Source organism: Pipra filicauda, unplaced genomic scaffold (assembly GCF_003945595.2).
Source record: "Pipra filicauda isolate LSUMZ 115617 unplaced genomic scaffold, ASM394559v2 scaffold105_size2325265_pilon, whole genome shotgun sequence".
Lineage (NCBI taxonomy): Eukaryota > Metazoa > Chordata > Aves > Passeriformes > Pipridae > Pipra > Pipra filicauda.
The window spans coordinates 1,243,997-1,260,047 of record NW_024103496.1 but is presented as its reverse complement, the minus strand read 5'-3'; the positions used below and the strand labels follow the sequence as shown (position 1 = coordinate 1,260,047).

General features: G+C 41.1%; 1 protein-coding gene across 1 annotated transcript in view; it reads right to left on the bottom strand.

Moving 5' to 3' along the window:
* CDK14 (cyclin dependent kinase 14) overlaps positions 1–15,217 on the bottom strand; it is a 314,193-nt gene extending 298,976 nt beyond the window's left edge. The window contains exons 1-2 of the mRNA XM_027749121.2: positions 14,822–15,217; positions 8,343–8,374 (exon numbers count right to left, since the gene is read on the bottom strand). Coding sequence (XP_027604922.1) covers positions 8,343–8,374; positions 14,822–14,912 — 123 coding nt within the window. The 5' untranslated portion in view covers positions 14,913–15,217. The remainder of the gene's footprint in view (positions 1–8,342; positions 8,375–14,821) is intronic.
* Between the last annotated feature and the right edge of the window lie 834 nt (positions 15,218–16,051).

Below are 16,051 nucleotides of genomic sequence, written 5' to 3'. Positions count from 1 at the left end.
CACCTGGATTCTACTGAGAAACATAATTCAATTTAAGTAACTATGTCAGGAGACTCTAAATACAATCAATTCCAGTTGTTACTTAGAATTGGTGATAATGCATTTTGTGCTCACTCAGTAGCCCTGCCTCTGTCATTTATCATTAAGTTTTCTGCAGCATTCACACTTATTTTTGGTTATTAAATTACAGCCAATATTTCATATTTAACAACCTGTAATAGTCACGTTTGAATTTTCAAACTTGATAAGGAGAATTGCTATATCTGAAAAGAGTACAAGAAGTACTAGCAGGACTCTGACTCAACTGGCTTCAAAGTAGAAAGGTTTGCTGGAAGGGGAAATGGATAAATTCCAGAACATATATAAAAGAGGTATAAGGCAATGACAATTTCTTTAAGTCTTAATATCAACAAAATGACATTGTTCCGTGCACATAAAATCCATTTGGTTTAAATAAGCTAGTCAGAGCCTGTAATCTCCTTTTCTTCTCCCTTCCAAATAAATAGTAAAATCTGTCAATTGACTCAAAACCTTGATTACCACGGATCGGATCCTGCAAATATGTGGTTGTCAGTGATATTGTGACACACAGCAGATGAGGCACCATACATGCAGAATTTCTCAGTAAAGCCAAAAAGTAGACAGAGCTAATTTTCACTTAGATGCCTTCATGAGAAAAAGATTTAGATATAGTCCTATGTCTGTTAATAGCGTGGCTTGGAAGAAAGAAAAAAAAGCAAAAAAGCAGTAAGTGACATGATTATTTCTCACCTCACAATCAGGAGATTGTCCAGAAAGGCCAAGAACACAAAGCTATGGATCCCATACATAACGTACTGTGCTTTGTTATTCTATTTAATCTATCAACAAATTACTATATCCCATATATCCCAAGAAAATAAACAGCAGGATTTACATTTAAGTATACTTAATCAAAATAATAATAGCTTACATTCAGAGTCCACATTTCTCTCATCTCATCAGCAGAAACATCCCAAAATACACATGCACAAGTGAGAGAACTAGGCCTGGAAATTTATCTTCATTTTGCAAGGTTTCTCTGCCTGTAGATCAGAACAGAGCTTTATATGTCAGCATTTTGGCCAGATGCTCTCAAGTCACTGCTGTGGACATGGATTCAGACCAAGTTCTGCTCCTTTGCTCTATCCGTTTTTAAAGAAAAATTAAGCAAAGGACACATGTATATTAACTCATAACATGAACCCTTCCTTCATCCAGTGTCTACAGGAGAAGAGAAGGTGGAGAAGGAGGAGACTAATCAGGTTCACAATTGACTTAAACACTCTTCTTAGTCCATGAAAATAATACACACTTTCTGAAAGGTAAATGGATGCATTGTTACCAAACATGCCAGGCAGAAGAATGCGCAACTGAACACATCGATGGCTGGGGCAAAAATTCAAACCACTGACACTCAACACATTTAAGGGATGCTTCAAGATTAAAACTCTTCCTCAACCACAACAGAGGGTTCTCAAATTTTCATCTCCTAAAGACCACATCCATCCCCCAACGTTAAGAACAATTCCTGCACTGAATGGGTATAGAGTCACTGCCAATTAAATCTCAAAACTTTCCACACCATCTCAGATTTTGCTTCAAAGCCTTGAAACTGGACTCAACAGAACAGTTACTTCACAGTCAGCTTTTCTTGGTGGCTTTCCTGCCACTTATCAGTTACTTACCAGCTTGCATTGTGGTCACCTAGACTTGGTTCTGAGGTGTCTCATGTCTTCCAGACCCGACTTTCCTCCACATGCAACACAGCTCAGGGAAGTGACAGGAATCCCTGGTCACCATATAAATATTGCTAATTCTCTGAGACATTATGTGAGGCTGACCAAGGGTTGGGCTTTAAGTCATTGGAAGTTTCACAAACCAGCATGTTTACAGATCAATGGCACATCTGTCCCACAGCTGATCTAATAAGGAGCTCTAACAGAATGACAGTATTTGCTCTTTTCCATTCCCACTCCTCATTCTCAGACTCACCCGAAGTGCAATGCTAATAGTATTATCAGTCTTCATCTAGAGGAAACAATTATTCCATTTAAGCAGCTGACAATGTTTTTATAAGAACTGAAGTGCTGGCACTATTCTGCTACAAATGCGTACACACGAACATCACACACCAGTCCTAAGAACTAGTGACACAATTAGGATCATTTCGTTGGAATGGCCACGAAAGACACATGGCAGCAGACGCCAGTATATCAGTTAGGCAAGCTGTTATCTGAGCCATCTGTGCCAGGGAACCACTGGGCCAGCACCAGATCCTCAGTAGTGTAAGTGAACAGTACTGGCAGAAAGAAGAAGGGGAACTAGGAGAGGTAGGAACACAAGCCATCTCCTGGGAAATCTCCTCTGTAATGGACAGGTGCATGAGACAACAACATCCCCAACGATCTTCCCTCCCAAAGGTGGCAGTCTGGAAAAATCTCTACTGGACACAGAAAGACCTTGTGAACCCAAAAACAGCATAAATGAGAATGGTCCTCCTGCAGGAAGCACTGGATTACATAGTTCAGCTTTTATCTCCCTCTTTTCTCCCCCCAAAAATTTGCTGGTCTCATATCTCTAATAACATTTCAAAAGCCGCAACTTCCAATACTAAGTTATCTTCTGTCTGGAATTATGTTTGCTCTTATTTGTTCTGTGACAATGTACCTGAATGAACATATTTTCCCAGATATTTGAAACACCTCTGTAGACATTTGGCAAAGTAACTAAAACCACCAGATGAAGTTTTTCTGACACAGTTCCCTGGTATTATTTAGAAACTGCTTTGACACCTGTACTTCTGGGGGTTTTTTCCAAATTCAGTTTTAAGATTTTTATCTTTATGACATTCCCTCCTACATCTGTTCCCCACCAGCCTTCAGTCACATATCACAACTAGCTACACACTAGCTCCTTGCCCCAGCATTAAGCAGATGAGAACTGCATCAAAGTCATCACACACCCTAAGTCAAACACAAGTTCTCAGCACCACCTGAAAGATATTCAGGCCATTTATAAACATTACCCATACCCACTCTCTGGAAATTCTCCACCGTAACATACCACATATCACAACATAAAGCAGTTCAGTAGCCACTAGAGTCCTGCTTCCTAAATATAAACAGAGTCATCGGGAAGCTGACAGCTCAGCCATGACTAGTAATGACTGTACCGTATTTAGACCAATAAAGAATTACTGCACCCGAGAAGAGGGGACAACAAGCAGTCTTTCAAAATCCCTGTTATCACAAGCTGTTCTCTACATATGTCACATACCAACCCCACCTTTTTAGTCTCTAAGGAGTAAAAAGATCAATGTTTACTCCAAGATCCTACAAAAAGTAACAGAGTCTCAAAAGAGCGAGATTTTTTTCTCTCCTCCATCTCCCATAATTCCTGCAGGAGGAAAAGGTATAGTTCTGTATCTATATTTTCTACATGTACTTCTCTCTCAAGCTACTTACTGTAAATAAAACTTAAAAAAAAATACAGAAAAATTATTTAGTGTATTATGTGCCTTCTGCATTATGGCATTCAAATGCCTCTCATTCATGCTTTACACAGCCCTTCTCTTTTCCAACTACACCCTTTCCTTTAACTCTTCAAATTCCAAATAATCTCTACACAAAAGTTCTGGTTCAGAGATGGGTGTCCTTTAAACCAAGACATTTTTCATGCCAACATCCCACAGAGGGAGTAGCCTTTTCAGTTTGGGGTGAGAGAGACAGACTGTGAGAACAAGCACATTACAGAACCAAGAAGTAACTTGGCAAAACTCCCTCCCCTTTCACACACTTCCACTTCAAACACATGGAAGTTGTTCCATGAGTGAAATAAATGAAATTTGGCTTGCTCAAAGTTGGACATTCTAAATGTAGTAAGGATTAGATGAGTATCAAGGATTTTGAGGAGTTCAGAGTATTCATAACACCTCCAAACAGATTCTCATGTACTCACAAGAACTCGCATTCCAGCTTTTCCATCAAAGGAGATTCTTATCTCTATCCCTCAGCCAGCTCACATGCTTTTCCACCAAGCATCTAAATATCTAGTGTCAGCCAGCTTCAAAGTTACTGGGTGAAGTCAGACAGTATTACACATGTAGCAGGCACAATCACAGTATCCTAATTTCCTAAGAAAGGCGGACGTAAAAAAGAAACGGTGCTCTTGATATTGGGAAAAATTAAGATTAAAATACAGCTAAGCAATGGCAATACGACTCACTATATAAGAAGCAATAATCAAAGCACTTTGATTCCATTGTGACATTGGTATTAATGCATTTAGTGTGCACACATACGACTGAAGTTCTTAAACCATGGCATAAGTGCTTAGAGAAATCAACAACAGAAGGAGAAGAACCAACAGCTCGAGACTGACTGACAATAATTTAGAAATAAATCACAACAATAAGCAGCTAACCAAAGGAAGAGGTTACCAGCCTTGTGTTTAGTCACAACATCAACACTGGATGTCATTCCCACAAACATGCTACAATTCAGCCACATGTTACTGGCCTTTATCACATTCAAATGAAAAGGAAAATGTTCCATCATTTTAAGACAGAGTGGACACTTGTTACACCAATGGTCCAAAGGCTTCAAAGCAATCCTGGGTAGCTGGAAGTTAAAACTAAACTTTGACAAACTACTGGAGCACAAATAAAATGTTCACTCAAGGGACACATTTGTTTATTGACCGCTCTTTTCATGTAGAGTTGCTCCTCAGAGATGTTCATTTTATCTTGGTATCCAGACTAGATAATCAGTGCTTTGCCTAAAACTGCAAGACAGATGCTAACTGTGCCAAAACCTATACTCAGAGAGTGAAACTTAGGTTGCTTCAGAGAACAGGCAAGGTACATTTCAGGATACAAGAAGATGCCTTACTCACTCCCATTCAAATAAATTAACTTTGAAAACAGGGAAGAACAGCTTGCCCCTCCCTCGCCACCCCAGCCATGATACTTCATGACAGAAGAAACCAATCCACAAACCACCAAAAACACTGAGAATCTTCCCACTGATTTCAGTCATACTGGTGCAGGCCTGCGTTTCAGTTCCCACAATGTGACTAGTATGACAAAAAGGAACAGACTAAAGACTAAAAAAAAGAAAAAAAAAAAAAACCACACGATTACTTCACTGCTTTGAACAAAAGACTATAGAAAGAGTGGTCTATATCCACTCCTTTATTCATATGAGTCTCTGGAAGATGTCATAACATTTTAGGAAGGTGAGCAGACTGCCACTAAATCCATTAAATGGATTAATTCAAGTGATCTCACAGACCAAAGTTAAAGCTGGCAGCATCTACAGAAAAGAGGTTTTTTCCCTCAAAATTTAATCAAAGCAACACAACAGCAGGCAGAAAAAAGTGAGAAATCCTACACTACTCCTTTCAATATTGTTGTGCTCTGACCTTACAGGCTGGACTAAATACACCACTAAGATCCCTGAAACAATTCTACAAATAAAAATATTTTCTGACACGCAACTCATTCACAGGATTCACTGCTCATGATTCTTTTGGTCCTAATTTACTGGAGAGATTAATTTCATAACCCACAGAAAGCAATTATGTGGTACACTTGCCTGTCATGTTTGACATCTTAATTGTTAGTAGTTTCTCTTGAAAAGAAAGACGACTTCCTGCAGTGCTGTACATTTCTCAGCTACTGTGTGCAATTAAAGCAGGTAAAATAAGAGCCACTGAACAGCTCAATTTTTTCCCCCTCACTTCTTGAGAGACAAACAAGTAAACACTTCATGTAGCACCAACAATGCACAGAATAAGATAACAACTGACTCAGCTGCCAATCCAAACCTTGCAGCTTTATAAGGATCATCTTTCCTCTTCATCCCACTTTCCCTCCCCCCTCAGAGATTTCAAGTCCCTGCTGGCCAGCTTCTGCTGCTGGTGTTCTGATCACAATTGGAAAGGCTAAAACACAAGTTCCTCCTTCTCCACCTGTCAAGAGCGTAAAGTCCATTGGCAAGCGCATTGCTACTTGTTCAAGTCCTGCTTCACAGGTCAACCTCCCTGCAGGAAAGGGGAAGCACAGGGTGAGAAGAGATACACAGTATCTTTCAGCACCACTAAAGGAAAAAGAGTATCTTTCCACTAACCATAAAGGGAGAATGTGCTGCTTGTTAAATGCAATTTCTCCTTCAATAATTGACTATTTCAATTTTTTGTAGTAGGAGACCTACAAAGCTGACATACAGCTTCGGACAGCTTGGACAACTACCTCCTCTCTTCTTCTCATCTGATATTCCACTTACTGTTATCCTAACTTCCTTTATAACTGCAACCCTGATATATGAATACTACATATACTAGTCAGAAGACTAGATTGCTTTCCTTTTATATCATGGTATGGTCTTAGTAGTGTTTTTCAAGGTGACCTTCTGAGACCAACAAATGTGCCCACTCCTCTGCTCACAGATACTGTCTCCCTTAGAAGTACGTTTCATTTCAATCAGGTATACTATTGTTACCAAAGTCTGTTTCATCTTCTGATCTGAAGGATGCTTGAAAGGAAAGGAATTAAGTGATATGTGGTACAACCCATTCTCTGATTCACACTTTAGGCTAGAAAATCACCAAGAACTGTTGTGTTGAATTTGAAGATGACAACATAAAATCTCAGCACACTTTTCTTTCTTCTAAGAAATGACACCTAAAATGATGGAACCAATTGATGCTTATGTCACATCAAGCTCTTCCCTACTTACAGGAGATGGAAGAAAATTCTTCTGTGTACCCTTCTCACTGTCTCTGCAGTAGCTCACATCAACAATCTATCAGATTCCATTGAAAACATATTTGAAAGATTTGAAAGATTTGAAAGATTATTTTCCCCCCAATCTCCAAAATTTAAACAAAAATTTGCTCAAATTGTGCCCTGTTCAAGCAGAAAACCAGGTTTAAAGAAAATAAATGCAACCTGCAGATAAACAGTCCTGGGGAAGGAGAGGGGACTGAAAAATTGCCATCTTCATAAGACAGTTTTTTTTAATGGACCCTTTCAAATTCTGTATCAAATTTAATACGAGGTACTCACTGGGTAAGTTACAGCACAAATAGACCACTGCAGCCTTCAGAAGAAACTATTGGACAAAAACAGACCAAGGGATGTAAAACAAGGCTTCAAAGTTTACCAACTACATATCCACACAGGTTTAACTTCTAGGAGGGAACAAATTCTATCAGTGTTACAAGAGAAATAAAATAGCTGGGACCACTGCATGATGGAACAAGAGTTCCTGAAAACAGAGCCTGACCCCATGACCTTCACTCCAGACCTGGGAGGGGTCGAGCCAAGAAACAGCTTGTCAGAAAAGCACAAAACATCTATATTGCTATTACTGCATTTGAGCATCAATGTGATCTGTTTAGAAAGAGATGAAGTCTGATTTGATCCAGAATCCAGGACATTACATCATCATTTATTTATTCTAGAATCTGGCATTACACAACAGCTATCTCACTGTAATAAGCCAAGAATTTAAGCTTGCAGCATGCAACGAAGAAGAAAACACAGAAATGCCAGAAGCATAATATCGACACATGAAAATACTTCCATTTGCTTCCAGCTATGGTGGCAGAGGGAAGTACAAGGCAAGTATTGACTACAATATGACAAGTCACCACACCAAGACCTACACCTCTTCCTGCATAAACTTGCTCTGCAGGACAACTTGCACTGACCTGGACCTCTCAGGCACAAATCGTGAGCAGCATATTTTACAAATTAACATGCATATCATATCATAGATAGGTCAAGACCCCAAGGTGATTACATTGAATAATCAATACAACTAGCTGCTGGTTTTGTGCTGTTGGGTTGGTTGTTTTTTTGTTTTTTTTTTTTTTTAATTTCCTAAGAAGCATCTCTCTCAGTTGACATGTTCATCAAGAAGCCAATGCAGCAGCATTTTACGTAAGGTGTTCTGTCAAGAGTGATGTTTTTTTCCCCCTCTGTTACAATACAGGCTTACAATTATGAGAATTACCATTGGCAAAGTTCTATAAAGTATTTTCTCTGCATGCAATATTTCTCTGCATTGAATGGTTGTCAATGAGCACCTTTCATACAACATTCAGTTTTATTATATTCCAAAAAAACCCCAGCATTCCATTCAGAGCTTTCAGTTAACAAATTCTTCTGGCAGTTATTTGGAAAATACATTCGAGCAATATGCATGTACTAACACACATGCACATCACAACATTACTATCTATGGGTTTCTTCTAAAGTTATTGAGAAATACTAAGGCATACCTGGGCTATGTAAGGTACAAAGATATTTAACCTACCTCATCAAAGCTGCTATCTTCTTTCTTCAAGGCTTTAAAATAAAAAGAAAAAAGAAATTGTTATCTGTACTGCATTTCAATGAGCACAAAGTAACTAACACCAGAAAAAACAGAGCATCATTTTCCTGTTATAATAGGAAAGAACTAGCTGGCATGAATAACAATTTTATACTCAAAATCTGAATCTGTAAATGGAATGTAGGACTGCACAGAGTGTTTCCAAGAAAGTAAATTTACATATTTATGAAAAATATTATCCTCTCCGGTTAAAGAAAATAAGAGTTTGTAAGGGTGGTTTTTATTTTTTATTTTAATTCCTAGTGAGTGTGAAAACCCTTTATGAAGAGCTTGACTGAACTTCAAACAGGAAAAGTGTAATAAACACCTAACCACATATTCAATTTCTCAAGTACTAAACCTTTATGATGTAGAATGCATTGTAGAATTTTTTTCCTTTTATATTATTTTAATATGGCTTACATTAAAGAAGAGGAGATTTGTTTCTCACATTGTTAACAAGCAATTAATCAACAAACAAGGAAGGGGAAAACAGTGCAGAAGACATGTGAACTGGTAAAGTAAGAAAACAAAAACATGAATAGTTCTGAAGTCGTAGCAAAGATAAAGCTGATGAAGAGTTTTCCTTTAGCATACTGGACATCTTTATTGAAATATATAGAAAATTAATTTCTCCAAATCTCCACTGAACCGTGTCAGTCTGAAGGTACGAGACTGGTTCCTTTTCTCTGCGCGCCACAACCAAACCCACCAGGGGCAGCGCGTCATGACCTGAAAGTGCTCTTTGTTTCCTTCTCTTGAAGAGCTAAAATTAGATAAACCATTGCATTGACGATTGTGCTGTTTCTTTTCAGTTTAAATCACGAGGGTTTACAATTTGAGCGAGGTCATCTGAAAGACCATATGGTTTGTGCAGTGCTGCCCCAGAAGGGTCCCTCCTCATCGTTTAAGCAGCGTAGTGTTTCTTACACTTCAAATGCATTTATTTCTGCAGGATATAAATACTTAAGCACCTAGCATGGCTGAGGATCTAGGCTCCAGTAGTTTCTTTGCTCTTTTAGATGCTCCTTCTGCCTTCAAGTCACTAGTAGTTTCAAAACCAACACCTCTTCTAAAACATGTCTTCAGGAGCAACTGTGTTATCAGCTCAAAAACAAAGAAACCAAACCAAAACAAAAACAACCGTAGAAGCTGCATCAGAGGCACAACAGAGGCAGGACACCTGTGCAAACAGTGCTGCAGCTCCAGAACCTCCACCAAGGGCAGCAAGGCAGGAATCTCAGTTATTCTCATACAGAAAAACAAGGAAGGTCCAGTCTTCCTTTAAACATATCTTCTCTCAAAACTTTGAAGTTCACTGTTTTACAGTTACTCATCTAGATTTCATGGTCAGTTAAACAAACAAACAAACAAACAAACAAACAACAACAACAACAAACAATAAAACAAACCCTGGTATTTTGCTGAGGAGATCTGAGGCACACATTGTACACTCTTATAATGAAATGGTTTTTTTATGAAGGGTGAACAAAACATTTTCAGATTGCCAATCCCAAGTACTCAGAACTATGAGTCAGGACATTCAAAAAAGAAAAAGAAAAGAGAAGAAAGAAAAGAAGAAAGGAAGGGAGGGAGAAAGGAAAAAAAGAAAAAACAGGAAGGAAAGAGAAAGAAAGAAAGGAAAGAAGAAAGGAAGAAAGAGAGAAAGAGAGAGAGAGAAAGCGAGAGAGAAAGAGAGAGAGAGAAAGGAAAGAAAGGAAAGAAAGGAAGAGAGGAAGGGAGGAAGGGAGGAAGAGAGGAAAAGAGGAAGAGAGGAAGAGAGGAAGGAAGAAAGAAAGAAAAAAAGAAAGAGAAAGAAAAAGAAAGAAAGAAAAAAAGAAAGAGAAAGAAAAAGAAAGAAAGAAAAATGGAGAAAGGAAGAAAGAAAATACCCCAACTTGTGGAACACTTTTTAAGAATACACTTTTTATCTTCTCAATTACAGTTCAGGTCACAATGACTTACAAGCTATAAATTAGTATATGACACACCGAGGTCATGCTTTTCTCCCTTACCAAAACACAAGATTTTCACATGATCAAAACATTCCAGAAATAGCCAAACTACAGACTGCTAAACAAAATTCACCACCTAACAGAACAAGAAGAAATGGGAATCTTTCATCACTGCACATATTTCACTTGCCTTTAACATCTACCTTTGACTAAAAGAGGGCCTTTAAGAATCACCAAAGAAAATGAGAGTTCTGGCCACCCTTTTAATAATATTCTGTTTAATAATATTAGCAGTCCCAACCAATTCACTACATAGCATTTCCAAAAGAAAACATCAAAGTAGTATATTTTATACAACAAACTGTATTAAAAATATTTTTTTTCTCCTCAGTGCAACCCTTTCATTTTTAAACTGGTAAAAAAAAAAGCTCTGCTGAACTTAAAAAAAAAAAATAAACTGTTTACAAATGAACTTCTCATTATCTCAGGTATGTGAGCTATGTGTATGTACATCAGAGGAGATTAGTGGAGATAACCTTTGTATTAGTGAGTAGCTACTAACAAAGCCCAGGGATGCTCAGAAGGGCCACAGACTGCTTTCAGCACACTGTGATCAATCTCATCAATGTTTTCTCTTTCTTCCTTCCTTCCTTTCCTTGCAACTGGGTGTTAGTTTTTGACTAAAGAAACTGTATAAAAAAACAGAAGTTAAGTGGCATCAGCTGAAGAGATCTCAAATATGATTTTGGTACTATATGAATTTCAACAAATGCATAGCTAAGAACTCTTTACATAACTAAATTACTAATATTAATTTTATGAAATTACTCATTATTAATTTTAATTACATAATTATCAAAGTGAAAAACTAAGAACAAACCCTAATAAAGGTTTAAATGCTAAAATAAACAGTGAGTCAACTGAATCTTAATGTACAGTTATGATGCATTCATTTATATGGCCAACAGAGTATGTAAGGAAACCAGATTTTTTAAACTAATATGGATGTCTGTATAAAAATGGATAGGCTGACACAAACATATCAATGAAAAGAATGATGTAAACTTTTCATATTCTTAGTAATATAAGTTCTTTATGATGAGATAAATTTTAGAGGGACACTCCTTGAAATACCAGAAAATTTCTGCCAGGAGAAAAGGGTACCTTAGTTGCAAAGACAGCTCATTTCTCTAGAACTGGGAGCATGTAATTTCTACAGCAAAAAGCCACCCAGTCTGTTTTAGAACATAAACTTCAATTTAGCACCACAGGCCACACACATTTCCTCCAACATACCACAGTGCTGTATCATCCTTTGCCAGATTTGCACATAATGACACAAAGAGAATGCTAAGGAAAAGGCTCAGTGATGGGCAATTTCATACATCACATTTTTCAGCTCAGCAAAATAAACATTTTCAGTAATAGGTACTCTAATAGTTATGGGACCGGTCACAGTTTTGCATGATGAGCCAGATCTTCATCACCCTCTGCCAGCCACTGAAAAGCCAATGGCTCCAAAGCATCAGTTCACAGGTGAGAAAATGGGGCAGGTCTACTTGAGCCTGCCATTGGTACTCTTTGGGCTCTGCTGTGCCCCAGGAATAACTACAATGGCTTTATCTGGAGATGTTGGGGAAATAGCTTCAAATATTACTTACCATAGTTTAGCACACTGTAAAAAAAAATCTTATAAATGAATTGCAAATATAACCTCTCAAATAGTATTACTTGGTGGAGAGAAGGTGGTCTGAAAGGCAGTTTATTGAGTACTAACCTGCAAGCCCTAAGGAAAAAAAAACACTGCCAATGACAATTAGGATACATTTCCACCACTCTTATCTAAGAGGCTAATATAAACTTTGGTATTGAAATCTGGTATCAAAAGTTTGGGATCTTGCAGTATTGAGAGAATTGTATTTGGCAGATGGAAGGCTGCAAACACAGCAGGGAGGCCTAGTGGTGACTTACCATTGAAAGAATGATCAGTAGATCTTCCCTACTGCAGCACATGAAGGTTTGACTCCCTAATTATTTGATTCAAACACCATATTACTCTCATATCATTTATAGGACTACGCTCATGATGCTATGTTGTGTACTTAAACCCCTGAAAACACAGAAACTGCAGCAGAGCAAGAAAAGTTAACAGATCATGTTTATTTTACAGAATCACTGAATGGTTGGGGTTGGAATAAACTTTAAAGATCATCTCAACCCCCTTGCCATGGGCAGGGACAACTTACACTAGACCAAGTTGCTCAAAGCCCCATCCAACCTAGCTTTGAACACTGTCAGGAATTTACTATTTATAATAAATCACAACTGAACAGATGACTGACAAAATTACAATTAGATACCCATAAAATTTGTAATTTGTTAATCTCACCAAGCAACTAGCTCTTACAAAAAGAACTTTAAAACCCATGTGAAAAATACCCAGAAAGATTTTTTCCAATGAGGTTTTGGTTTTCTTTCCTCCACTTCAATATAAGAGTTAAGTACAGCACATGTTTTAACGAAGGATTTCCTGGTATGCAAGTTTAGAGTTTCTTTGCTTGGGCTTATCTGTGGCTCTGGTATCAGAAACGGACTATGTTCAAACCTCATACAGATAAATTAGAAGTTTTTTCGCTCAAAGTGCAGTTACTAGAATGATGGTCAAAATATTAGAGCACCTGAAGATTGAAAAATCTTGCTGGTAGCAGCTGTTTTAAACACAAAACAACCACTAGCAAACAAACAAATCCCTCACCCAACCACACTCCTACACATCTGCACATATACACACAGAACTGGAGGAGCTGTAAAACATAAAAATCCATGTACCTAAAATCAGGCCAGAGCTCCCAAGGAAACTAAAAGGTTGTTTCATTTGTGCAAAATGACAAAAATAGATGATCACCCAACCGAGCCAACTAAAACATGCAGAAATTACCAGCCAGAGGGGCCTTGCTCCCTAAAAGGCATTAACAGGACTGTCACTGTTACAACAAAGCAGCATCCTCATTCAAAACATTTTCTTTGTTAATGACTTCCACCATTAGTAAAACCTTCCCATAGTTCTGTGGAAGAGTGTCTCTCTGCATCTATACACGCACAGAGACACATATCAGACCAAACACCTGACTGCCTCATTTTTTTACAATCAAAGTAAGTTAAACATATTTTACAAGTTTAAGACTGGTGATAGATGAAAGCTATTTTCATATAGGGACAGAGAGAATCATAACAGTGACTTGACATTTGCTTCACAATTGTAACTTTGCATTTATCCTTGAACTCTCTGGTTTACAAATATGAATGAGCTTTTCTCAGTCTTTTTCATCTTGCAGTAGGACAATAAAAAATACCTGATTTTGAATCCGATCATACACTTAAAAGCTTGCAGTCCTTAAAAGCTAAAGGTGGTACACTGAATGCATACACAACATGTGAAAAATCCTAATGCTCAAGTACTCCAGCGCACCTCCTCGGCAGGGTTATTGAGGAAGAAAAGTGCCACAGCTCATGGCTGCGGCACAGGCACTTCACGTTCTCTCACTGGGACAAAGAGGCCCGGCAAACCGACCCAGGTCTGCCAGCCAGACTGACTGTAAGGAGAAAGATCCCAGTGGGAAGACCAATGGGCAAGGGCTGTGGAAGGGCCCTTACAGAAGGTCTGCAAGGACAGGGGCTGCTGCATCTGCTCACAGGTATTGCAGCACTATCTCCAGCTGCTTTGCTCGGCCAACTCAGGGGTAGTTCACAGCTCTTCTGATGTACCTTCTCTCCCTGCTCAGCTGTGTGTTTACGCTCTTAGCAGGAATTAACGTTTTAAACAGTGAATTAAGCAACACAGAGTGCCAAAGACTAAGAGAAACACCAGTCCAAGCAGACCAGAACTCTTTGGCATTGCTCTCGGTAAAAAAGTCAACTGCAAAATAAACTGGTGTCGAAACCAAACACGATGTGGTGACACCAGGAGGTAACATGCAGCGGCATTCAGATGACGCTACCTCACGATGCTTTCTGTCAGTGACAGAACGACAAGACTTCGCAGCAGATGACAGACAGACTTCTTTTGTCTGGCCTCCTAAATCCCCGGACCACCGTTACCTTCTTCAGCATCTCGCTCCTCAACTAAAAACAACCCGCAGCCCGCACAAATTACCAGACCTGCAACAAATCGAAAATAACCGATTGCTTTTGGTCGAGGTTTCCCTTTGGCAGCGGGGGCACGCGAGCCAACTCTCATTTATAGTTTGTTCTTCCCAGCCGATTTTGGGCTAACTACATCACGGACCCATGCAGCACTGCTGGGACTGCAAGAGTTGTTATTTTCCCGAGCTTTCTTGCCAAGAAACGTCATTCGGGGACGGTGTCGGCGCGCGTGTTCCCAGCCTGGCAGCGCTGACCCACCGCCCCCTCCCCGCCGGGACCCCCGGGCGCCGGGCAGCGCCGGCAGGGCCCGGCCGCGGGACTCACCTATTCGGCCGAAGCTCTCCGATAAAGTTCTCCGCAACTTTTTCATCCTGCTGATCTTCTCGGCGGACTGCGAGTCGATCATGTCACACATCGGGGGACGACCCACCCCTGCTCGACTGCCGCCACCCCTGCTGCCCGGACTCCGGGGGAGAGAACTCCCCTACGGCTCGGGGGCTCCCCCCCTGCCCCGAGAAGCCGCCGAGCGCCGCGGGACAGCCCCGGTCCCGCCCGGGAGAGGAGCCCTACGCCGTGGCCGTGGCTGCTGCTGCTGCTGCTCGGCTCCGCGCCGCCACCGCCCGGCTCATCGCCCCGTCCCGCCCCCTCCCCGGGCTGCCCCGGCACAGCCAGACAAGGCGGGCAGGGCGACGGAGGACTCGGGGCGCCGAGCAGAGATGGAGGAGCGAAAGGAAAGTCCGGCGAGGGGCTGCGGGCGCCGGCGACGGGAGGGAGGGAGGGAGGGAGGGTGCATTGAGAGAAAGGAGGAGGAGGAGCCTGGGCGGGCCGGGGAGCCCCGGGGAGGAAGGGCGGCGGCGGCGGGGGCGTGAGGGGGGCCGGCGGCGAGCGCTGGGGCCGCGCCGAGGGATGCGCTGTCTGCGGCGCGTCCCGGGTGCGGGGACCTTTTCGGGCAGGGGCAGCGCGGAAAGGAGTGTGCGGTGGCGTTTGCCGGCGGAGCAGATGCCTCGTGTCCTCCCGGGAGTGTCCGCGCCCCCCGCTGCTGCATCGCGGTCTCTGGGGACACGCTGCGGTGCCCCCGGGCCGGCGGGGCCGGCGCTGCCGAGGGAGCGCTGCTCGCCCCCGGGCCGAGGCTGCCGAGGCGGGTGCGAGTCGTGGGGGTTTGGCGACGGGAGGAGGAGCCCGCCCGGTCTGACCCCTGGGACGGTGCCCCTGCTGCTGTGGTGGGAAATCATTTCTGGGTGGGAAATGGGCACCTCGCTCACAGTAAGCACCCGGCCCGTCAAGTTGAAACTTGGGCTCCTCTCCATGTGCGTCTCCAAGCACAGCCCTATAATGTGCCTTCCAAGTGAGTTAGCCTGCAACTTAACGGGTGTTGGGAGCTTTTGATCTTGTTAACTCACTTGAACCAACATTATTGAAAAATAAACCAGTTTAACCCATCAAGATGGATGGTCATGTCTAGTCTAAAATATAAAGCAGGTACTTTTCGAGAACAGTATATGTTAGGTAACACAAAGCCAAGGTTTTTGTGGTTCAAATTGTATTTTAATGCAT